We start from the raw sequence: 11,237 nt of genomic DNA on the forward strand, positions 1-11,237 counted from the left end.
ATTCGTTCAGTCGCTTTTGACTTAATGGGCTTTCGCGATCAATTTCAGTCTGGCTTTCAGTCAGGTTTTAGGTCTGAGTGCTTTGGTCAGCCTGGTGGACAACCTTACCTGGGAGTAAGATGGGTTTAGTGTGACCCATTCTTTCATCAGTTTTCTCTCATCAGTTTTCAATAGCATCAGTCACTCTTTCTTCTGGACCGCATGTAGATATTAGAAGCAGGAGATACTGCATTGCTATGGTACTGTTCTTACAACTCAGGAAAGTTCCAGGAGATGGTGCTTGAAAATTAATGTTTGATTCTGGAAGTTCTCCTGGAGAGTCCCAGAGAATTCAACTTGCTCCCCATCCTATGAAATCACTGGGAGTTCTAGAGTAAGGTGTCAGTAATATGCTGATGACACCCAACTTTCTCCTTTTCATCAGACCCAGATATAGCAGTGAGGTCTTTGAGTACCTATATGGAGTCACTAGTGCACTGGATGAAACTCAGTCCACATAATACTAAGTTGCTTATGGTTGGAGGCCATGGAGCCCACAAAGTTGTCCTGACTGGAATCACACACCCTGAAAGGTGTGACCTTCCCCTGGCTCCAAGATGTCACTGGGTAAGTCTCCTAGCCACTGAGTCTAAACATCACTGGTATTCTCTTAAATAAACTGCTGCCACCTCCTACTGGTTTACAGAGAGTAATAGGAGTCTCCCTTTTATATATGTGGCTGTGTTATCCAAAGCTAGCACATTGGCTCCTATATGCAAAACTTAGAATCCCCCAGACAAAATTAAAATCTATGAAGTATATTGATTCATGGAAAATGCAACTAGAACAAATACTCATTTGATAAGGAATAAGAAATAATATCCTAACCCAGGCATAGGAAACATCTGGCCCTTGGGCCAGATTTGGCCTGCCAGGCCAGTCCATCTGCTCCACCAGGCTTTGGGCAAGACCCCTCTCCTAAACTCCATCCCAAAAGCTAGCAGGGAAAGGAATCCCCACTGTTACCTCTGATCACTATTTGAAGATAACAGTGGGGAATCACCGCTATTTCGTCACACATCCCTAGCCATCATTCCTCCACGCTTTCTTCCATTTCAAAAGGTTTGCAGCTCAGGACTGTTCTTGAATCAAGTGTCCTCCTTGATAGGAATGGGACAAGAATTTGAAGCCGGAGAGGCCAACTATCTGCTCAAATTGTTGTGAACAGAATTGAGGTGGGCACAGTCCACCTCAGAAGGCCCCCTGCCTCAATTCTGCTTGCCCACTTAGGCCTCCACTGTATGCTACCTCTGAGTTTGGGGAAGGAAATGTCAGGTGGCAGAGGGCTCTGATGAAGACAGGGAAGGCCTGATAGGGCCTCACTTTCTGGGAAGTGACACTTGCAGCATCTTCTGCCATCAGGGTTAATGGGATTAAATTACGAGCCCTATGATTCCTCATGGCAAAGTTCTAACCAGCCTGAGAATTAAGATCTAGTGAAGAGATCGTATTAGAGATTCCATGGAGAGGTGAGATTGTCACCCACTAGGAAATGGGCATTTTTCATTGTGATCCCTCTTTTGTGGAACCCCTCAAGGAAATCCAACAGATCTGCAATCATCTCACCTTTAAAATGAGTAACAACTGTCTTCCTCTGCTAGATTTTTCATTATTTTGCGCCGTTGGATTTTATTATTTTCTGTACTCCTTTTATGCTGTTTACTGTTGGTTTTACCAGTTTTATTGATTTATTGCTTTAGTTTTTATTGTACATTGCTTTGGGAATTGCAAAACTAAAAAGTGGCTTATAACTCTGAAATAGTAAGTAACACATACAAACAGTTGCTCAGAATGGTATAATGCAAGCACATGCATATTTCTTCAAAGACCCATAAAACAATTCAATTTTTGTTTTGTTTTTACAGGAGGATGAAAATGAAGCAGAAGAAAAAGATTCCCCTTAAGAGTCAAACGTGGAACAGAAAAATTCCAAAAAATAGAAATTACGTCCTCTTTCAAATATTTTCAAGAAGTACCATGGTGATTAATGTGTCTCATTGTAAAAATTACATATCATTGTCAATAAAAAGCATTAGAAATAAAAATGTATGTTGCATTGGGGAATTGTTTAATTGGCTCTTGGTGACATTTATGATTTCCTTGGCATTGATGCATTAATTTTGATATTTTAATAAACATGGAACTACACAATATACAGTATTATCTAAAATAAAACTAATAATTCTGGGGGGCAACCACATTCTTTTGTTTAGACTTTGCAAAATCTGCACATCTCTTGAGTTGTTCTAAATACTTAACATCTCAACCTGAACCATCTTCTTCATTGTGGCAAATAGTGCTGCTTCTCTTCCCCCACTTCCACACTATACATAGCAATTATTATTATTTTTCCTTTGGTTAGAAAATGTCTCATTTGATCTACTTACTAATGTTTATATGGGGGGGGGGGGAAATCTGGAAAGCACTCTCAGGCTTCTTTGTGTAACTGAGTTTTTCGTAGGGATGTAACGCTGTAAATTAATTTTAATAGATTAATCATCGGAGTTGTAGGGTAGACAGACGTATTCCGGTTTGGAGCCCTCCACCTATCATATTCCTTGCTATCAAGAGCCAGGTAGGGTGAGAGGATGGGAGCAATATAACCTCCTTTTCGAGGTAGCTAGATGGGCCTCTGAACCCGTCCAACTGACTTACCTTTCAGTGGGAGGACACCCCTCCCCACCCACCAACACACCCCGTTTTCTCCTCCTCTGACTTCTCCTACAAAGTTGCTGTTCCATGGTGACTGGGGATAATAATTGGATCTCCTCTGTGTTTGTAGTTCCATCTACAGTCATGGAGGAGATCTGCAGCATCCTATGGTGCCCCAGACTCTATCTAGGGACCATAGAATTGCTCTCTTAATCTATTTTAGTCTGGTGATTAAATTTCCATATTCATAAAACTTTTTTTTTCATTCTCTCCAAATACATATAATGTTGATTGGTATTCATCCATCTTCATGGTGTGACAATGTGCATCACCCCTATCGTTTCTCCATAGCAATTGAAATTCAGAAGTATACTGCCTCTGTACCTGAAGGTTCTATTACTAATTAAAGCCATGGTTCATCAAAATTAGGGGTGTGCACGGACCCCCCGCTCCGCTTCTCTTCCAGATCCGTGATTTGCGGATCGGCCCGCCCCGCCCCCGCTCTGCCCATGTCCGCTCCGCTCCGCTCGGAGCTCCGGATCCGGATCGGAACTCCGTTTCCCCCCCCCCATAGGCTTGCATTAAGCTAAAAAAGTATACAACTTTTTTTCTGTGAAAGTTAGAAACCTCAAGTTTGGCACCATGACACCTCATGGGGGTATACACACGCACACCAAGACTCAAGGCAATCCCATCATCCTCTGATTTTTGGGGAATTTATGAAAATTGGGCACCCCATTCACACCCCTTTCCATAGCTCCGTCAATTTGCACATTAAAAATCTCAAACTCACCACCATGATAGCTTGTCCAGGGATACATACGCACGCCAAGACTCAAGGCAGTCCCATCATCCCCTGATTTTTGGGGAATTTATGAAAATCCAACACCCCATTCACACCCCTTTCCATAGCTCCGTCAATTTGCACGTTAAAAATCTCAAACTCGCCACCATGATAGCTTGTCCAGGGATACATACGCATGCCAAGACTCAAGGCAGTCCCATCATCCCCTGATTTTTGGTGGGGCTTAAACCTGCAGACATCTCAATGGGGCCATTTCAAAGGAAATCCAAACATGCCATGAATTGGGGAGTAGAGATAAACCTATGAAATCTTCTTCCACACTTGAAAAATGGATTTGGAACTTCCAAAAGTCTAACTTGAGCGCAGGAAGGACTTCTCCCCTGAGTCAAAGCCAGACACACACAACATCCCTGCGAGGCGGGCAGGGGAGGAGGGAGGGAAGGCAGGCAGGCAGCAGACATTTCTGGGGGCATAAGGAAGTGAGCCAAGGATAAGCCAGTAATGCATATAAAATGGAATAAATAAATAAATAAATAAACAAACAAACAAAAGGGTGGAATTAAAAGCAGCAGTGTTGCTGAATAAACAAGAAGAACTTTTTTAAAAAGGCTATATCTGTCTTTTACCAGTAATAGGGGGACGTGCCCGGGGGAGGGGGAAGCAGCTGCCAATTTGACTGGTCCTAGTGACCAGTCTTTTAAGAAGCAATGCTGTCAGTTCAACTCATGAAAGACATTGCTCCACCACTAAGAAGTAAACGCTCACTTCAACTCATGATAGGCATTGCTCCACCGGGTTACTCTCTTTGGAGGGCTGTGATAGCCCCTCAAGTACAGGAGAGAGTGGGGGCACGTCCACATGGCATGCCCTAGGGGAGCTCATCCCCTTGCACCACATCTTTTCAGTTGTTCCCCAAAGTTAGGGTGGGTAGCAGTGCTCTCTTATTATTGGCTTAGTATATGATTTCAGGTTGTGTTTGTGCATTTGGTGGGGCTACTGTTTTAAAAAACACTGGGAAAAGTCCGTTCAGACTAAGAAAGAGAAGTTTCCCAGAATCCCAAGTTACCCGTTTTGCCTATCCCCTCCTCCAACTTTGGGATCATGTGATCATGACCGGGAGTTGACTCTGCCCCTCAGCCCTTCGAAAAAGGTATTTCTCGCCGTTTTTTAAAAAAATTCTCGTGCGCGACCCGCACCATGCAGAGAGCTGAGAGTAGTCTCAAAATGACCCCCATCCACGACTCTCCGAGCACAAGAATTTTCAGAACGATAGCTTCAAAAACAACACAGTTATCCCCCTTTTCCGCAATGCAATCCTATGGGCGAAATGTTTCAAGATGGCGATCGGACCGGACCGCGGAAACCGGAGCACTTCTCTTCGCCTTGCTTCTAGGGGTCCGCAGTCCACTTCTACTCCGCCTCTGGGCAAGGCGGAGCAGGCCAATTCGCTCCTGCTTCTGCGCTTCTAATCAGAGCGGAGCACATGCCTAATCAAAATCATACAAGAGTCCAACTGGTAGAGCATTTTGTTTCAAACTTGCTGTGATAGAGCAGGAGCCAGCTAGATGCTTCTGAGATCCCAAACATTGACCTTCCTCTATCATGTCTCTGTGTGACAGACAAGAGATCTTTTCCAGTAGGGAGCCCTCCCATCCTTTTCTGATGGTGGACCTAATAGAAGGATGAAACAGTTGCACTCTGCTACCTCCAGTCTCCCTTCTGTTGGGGAATGGTGATTGTTCCAGATAACGCAAATTTAATCAATGTTGCAGCCCCAGTTTTTAGTCTGTTCCCAAAACCAAATGTAACTTAGTTTATCTACATAACAATTTAGAGTACCGTAGCTTGGAACCTAAAAGAAACATAACAAGTATTTATCATTATATTGACTTTTCTTTTTTTAACTGAATCCTGGGTTGAAGAGTTAGTTAGTATATGTCAAATTAACTGAAATTGAAATACATCTACATCAAATACTCAATGGGATTGCACCAATATAAGTGAACCCTGGATCATTCCCATGTTCGTAGCATAGTTATATTTTAACTTTTGTCACAAGGCCATATGCAATTTTGAATCTAAAGTAAAATTTTGGAGGGGATTGTTACAAACACTCTAAGAATCTAAGGCCATATTCAGAAGACACCTTAAAACATGGCTTTAACCAAGTTGAATAAGGCTTTTTGCTTTATTCACTGTGGTTAAACCCATGGTTTAAGGTGTCTTCTGAACACAGCCTAAGCCATCAGCATTAGATGAGTGAGGAACCAGGGACAGGCCTGGAAAAACCGGGCTTGCCCCTGCCCCACAGTCTAAGCTACGTTGGCAACCTTGATGGAATCTAGGAGTGGGAGACCTCTCTTCCCTCTGCACACGTAGGGTAGAAGATCTACACAGATGTGAGGACCAAGGGTTGAGGGTTGAGGCAAGGTATCTGAACAACACATTGCCTCTCTGCCTCTTGATCACACTTCTGGTGGAAGCCAAGAGCAGGTCGGATCCAACACAGTGTCATCAGTTTGGAGTCACATACTGAACTTCCCCATTTAACATACAAAGCTGGTTCATACTGCGATAGCTCAGAACTATCTACTCTTAATATGTCACAGCTCTCAAAAGCCTCTGGTTAGGGTCTGTCTCTCCTTCAACTGGAACCTTTTTCCATATAATACATGCTCTTCCACTGGCTCCACACCCTGCAGTTCTTGATAATTGTGCATAGCTCCCATGCTACTAGATTCTTCAGTTTAGCTTCCTAATGACAAACTGCTAAATATGTGAATTACGTGAATGCCCAGCTCAGGAGTATCCTCACAGAGGATCTCACAGAGGCCTATAACTGCAAACAGCAACAAAAGGCAGGGTCTCTCTAGCTTGTATTTTGTGTGTGTTTTTAATTGTGTTGCCTTTCCAATAAAAAGTTTCCAAAGCAAAGTACAAACACATTAAAATAATAAAATTAATTACACAAACTACCGCAGTTAGAAACAAATACTACCAATAGCTAAATCAGTTAAAGCGGTAGTCAATAAAACCAGGACACAGCAGGACATAAATCAGTTAAGCCTTAGTGAATAAAAAGGCCTTGACCTGCCATCTAAATGACAATCACACGAGTGTCTCGTTAATCTGGGGGCTTTATTCCACCATTAAAAAGGCTCCCTGTCTATGTTCTCCCTCTGACAGCGCACACACACTCCGAGTCTGATCTTAATGATCAGGCAAGCTAATATTTGAGAGAGAAATTCCTCTATGGGCCCTGTTCCGTGCCATCTATGGGTTTAAATGTCAAAAGCAGCTCTTCGAATTGTACCTGAAACAAATTGATAGCTGGTGTCATTATTTTCATATTGGCCATCCATGTTCAAACTGCCAGTTTCCAGTTACAGATGTAGCTGCTGTGTTTTGAATCCGCAATCTTCAAAGGGAACTCCATGTACAATACAGTAATCTAACATGGATGTTAGCAGAATTTTTGCTTGCTAGGAACATACTTGTAGGTGCGGAACCATGGATTTTACCTGAACGTTAAGGCATGAATCCACCTTCTTAGTGGCAATTCCCAATCTCTGGAACTTCTCTGTTTCCCTTCTGCCAGAAGCCAACAAATATTTTAATTCAGGCAGGCTTTTGGCATATAAATTGGTCTGGTGCTGAAGGGTTTTTTGTTTGCTTGTTTGTTTGTTTTAAAAAATAGCAGCTGGTTTTTTCTTTTATTGTTGTGTTTTTAATATATTTGCTTTTTATTTTATTTTTAATTAAGAAGTTTTTAAACCATACTATACTGTTACCTGCCTTTAGTGCCATTCTTTTTTATTTTTATTTATTTAAAGAGGGAGGATATTAATTAATTAATTATATAACAGCACCCCAAGCTATGGACTTGCTTCTTAAGATAGAGTAAACGCCATATAGAATGTTCTGTAGAACTATTGAACTACCCACCAATAAGACCACCATCTTTTCTAGATTGAGCTCTAGGTTTTGTTTACACGTTCTCCAGCCCGTCTGGCTCAAATATGAAAGAGCTCACATGTATGTTCCAATGCTCTTTATTCACATTATGGTTTCCATTTTAGAGTCAGAGGTGTTTAACAGATTGGGAGCTCTGTGCAGAGAAGCTGTAACAGCAATTATGTATGCAGTCCTATGAAGAAAGTTGGCAGCCTCCTAAGTTGGAGGCTGCCAAATATCCAGTGCCTCTGTTCTTCATCCACCCTGCATTTCTGCTAGATGGGCGATTTCACCCATTTAACATTGGTGCTTTGGTGCAGGAGAGAAAGAGGCTGGGGCAGCTATGGTTGAGACTCCAAATTCCTCCCCTTTCCCCCATCTCCACGCTCTGTTTACTGAGTGCGGAGAGGTAGCCAGTGCCAAGTGAGAGGGTGAGAGTGCAGTGAGGACTGTTTCCTCCAACCTCTTAGCCAGAAAAAGAACAATGCAATAGCCTCCCAGACACTGTGGAAGGGACATAGAATTACTCTAGGTGTACACAGAGATGCCTTTGTTATGTGGCTTCTCAATGCAATCTTTTCCCATCTAATGTTGCCTGGTGGAGTGGGTTAGAATATGGTGGTGGTGCCCCACTCACCAGCAGAGATTAGCTCTTTTGCCACTATGGAGACCCATACTACATCAGTGGTAGAAAACGACCTCCAACAGTATTTCTGCAATCGACAGCTGGTGTAAGGCTGCTAAACTGGATCGGACCAGGGCCAGGAGGAGTCACCTTTGTATCCAAAGCCACTTCTGTTTCCCCTGATCTGGACCTATCAATCACTGCGGCAGGTGTAGCTAATTTCCCCTATTGCTTTCAATGGGGGAGAAATTTAAAATACTGGGTGAAATAGCTTAGCAAAAATGTCCCACTTGCACCTTCTGCTCTGGCTAGTTTGAGATAGCAGGGCTTGGGATGAGGTGGTAGATATGCCACTCCATTCCATCCCTGCCCCACTTAGGATTGCTCTCTTAAGGTGCAATCCTATGCATGTTTAGACAGAAGAAGAAAAAGTCCTACAATTCCTGCCTGGGGAATGGTGAGAGTTGTAAGACCTTTTTCTGTCTAAACTTGTATAGGCTTGTGCCCTTAATCACTAACTGTATTCTGTTGACCAATTAGAGGTCAGTCTATGCGGTTAGGTAGTATAATCATTCAAATGCATAGGTACTACATTACATCTTTCTGCCTTAAATGCTAATTTGTAATATTTCTAACATTATTATTTTTTCTCTGTTCAAAATATTTAACTTGGTTAGTATTGTTTAGATGTACATTACTAGGGCATGGCTTTTAGTATTTTGTGATACAAGAAAAAGTCCTTGGAGTAACATTGCTTTAGGATTTCAGACATTACCATCAACATGGATAGATATAGGTGTTGCTAATTATAGTGTGTTTGTTATACTTTAAAAACAAACTAACAAACAGTGAAACAGAATACTTGCACCAATATTTTTCACAGGCAAATTTGTGTTTATTCACCAATCGTTTCAGAAGACCAGTCACCCAAGAGAGAAGGAAAGATCAGAATTGTTTATTGTGATTTCTATTTCTATTCAGGGCCCCTGCCAAAATCCTATACTTTGCTTTACTTTGCTTTCGCATCAGGCTGAAGGAGACTTAACTCTCTCTGACACTAGCCTGAATAGGTTTCATGCTATGAAAAGTGAAGGTTGATTAGAATCTGACTCCATTTCACATGACCTAAAGAAAACAAGTTTTACATACCAATGAGTAAGCAAGTTCTGTTACCTATCTGAATGGCTCTGCTGTGCCATCATCACAGGTAATAAATATTTCCCCATGGTGAGTTCAGTGTGGGTTCTACAGTGATCTTCTCTGAGAAAGGAAGCAAAATGCTAAAGACAACAGCATGAAAATGCATGCAACTATGGCATAATTCTGATTTGTTTTAGAACGATTAATTTCCTTGTTACAAAGCCAAGTATGAACAACCCTTTAAAACCATTGAACCATAAAAGCCATTTCCTTAAGGGTTTTAAATTTGGGAACAGACTCATGAAATTTATAGCTTTGATGAGATATTCTTTGCCTGCAGTCAAAATGAGAGCCAGATCATTGGTTTCTCAGCACGACACCTATGTATTCTTGTGTGCAGTAGATATCATTAGGCACATAATAACACAGCTATCACCACATAATGTCTGAAAAGGTTCATGTTTGATACTTAGTTTAAAACTCCTATTTACACCTCCAGAATACTAAACAGCTGGATTTTTAAAAAGATGGCATATAGTATCGTGCATAACAGGCTTTGCTTTATGGCTAAGGGTAGATTAAAGCTTGATCTAGGTTTGGACTTCTTTTGTCACATCATCGTCTTTTCAAAAAATTGCTTTGGTAAATATGCAATCAATCAATGAAGCACTTGGAACACATCACTTCTTTTTCCAGCACAGTGAGAGCAGTTCTTGTTGGGTGATGCATAATTCCCAGTGGCAGTGGTGTACATTATGCGCATATTCAAAGCATTATGGCTTCATTTCATTTTAAGTATGTCTGCTGTGTTCAGTGACACTGTGGTGGTTGATTGAAGATGGACATATGAAGATAAAAGGTATCTATTTTCCCCCCTTCATCTACATTTATGTAATTTTTTTAGCTTGCTTGTTTGTATGGGGATTATCAGTCCAAAATGGTTGCCCACCGTTCTGTAGTGTAAACTGCTGCTTGGTAGCGAATTCATTTCTGACCTTTCTCCAGCATCAACTCAGATTAGTAGCTTCATCCCACGTACCTGTTTCCCTCGAATTATCCCCTACAGCGCTAAGCTGTAGCCATTGTTGTTGTTGTTGCTACCAGGTGGCTAGATCCTTTGCATACCAGGAAATGGGTTTAAGGGGGGAAATGTAAAAAAAATAATAACAAATCAATGGATGACCCAATTCAATTCAAATTTGGTATGCTTAAAGCACTCCTTAATATCTATTACTGTGCCAATTTTGATGTATTTATCTTTAAAGCTTACACAGTTGTAAGCATTTGTTTAATTTTTCTTCAAATCCTGCTCCTACACCCCAGTGGCTGCTCGGAAAACAACAAATGATACGCTCGGAAACTAGTAGCAAAATAGGGTGAGTCTTTTGCCTTTGTAGCACAATTAAAGCAGGATGCATGGGAGTACTTTACAGTCAAAGCAGATTATAAACTGGAAAACTTCGGAGTCCTTTGCACTCAATTCGCAGTGATTGCACAGTATAACGCTGGTGTGATAAAGCTCATAGACTGAATTCAGTTCTCACTAGTTTGCTGATGGGCCATTGAAACAGCATTACAACTGCCTCCCCAGAAAATGGTTGGACAGTGGGATTTCGGATGAAATAACGGCTCGCTTCCCACTTAGCTAAATTCAGTTTCTCATTACTTGGTCCAAGGATGTATATGTGCATTCTGAACATACCTGAGAGCTGGGATTTCAGGATTTGTTTCTGATTACGTTGTGGTGTCTTTATGGCACTGGGTTAGCGCTGCGTCCCTTGAAAACCCCACACTTTCCCTCCCCTGGTGTGGCGTCGGGTAATCCCAACATCAAGGAGGGAGTGCAGAGTTAGGCCATCCAGGGACGGTATGGTATCCAAATATATGGTCTGTGGCAATATCAGAAAAAATAACTCATGATTTGCTTCAAATACAAGGACAATCAGAATCAACATCGTTTGCTGCTATATGGGGGAATATGCATCACATCCGGCTATACAACAATATATGCCTGCCTCAGCT

The 11,237-nt window shown here is 41.8% G+C and overlaps 1 protein-coding gene across 9 annotated transcripts in view; it reads left to right on the forward strand.

The window, feature by feature from the left end:
- Positions 1-2,175, forward strand: part of PHF14 (PHD finger protein 14) — a 155,853-nt gene extending 153,678 nt beyond the window's left edge. For 6 of the 9 annotated variants that reach the window (XM_063123436.1, XM_063123414.1, XM_063123427.1 and 3 more), the window contains one exon: positions 1,905-2,175. In XM_063123436.1, coding sequence (XP_062979506.1) covers positions 1,905-2,157 — 253 coding nt within the window. In that variant the 3' untranslated portion in view covers positions 2,158-2,175. The remainder of the gene's footprint in view (positions 1-1,904) is intronic. The other 3 variants (XM_063123444.1, XM_063123452.1, XM_063123459.1) reach the window with 1 other exon arrangement.
- Positions 2,176-11,237: the final 9,062 nt, after the last annotated feature.

The sequence above is a fragment of the Elgaria multicarinata genome, chromosome 1 (assembly GCF_023053635.1).
Source record: "Elgaria multicarinata webbii isolate HBS135686 ecotype San Diego chromosome 1, rElgMul1.1.pri, whole genome shotgun sequence".
Lineage (NCBI taxonomy): Eukaryota > Metazoa > Chordata > Lepidosauria > Squamata > Anguidae > Elgaria > Elgaria multicarinata.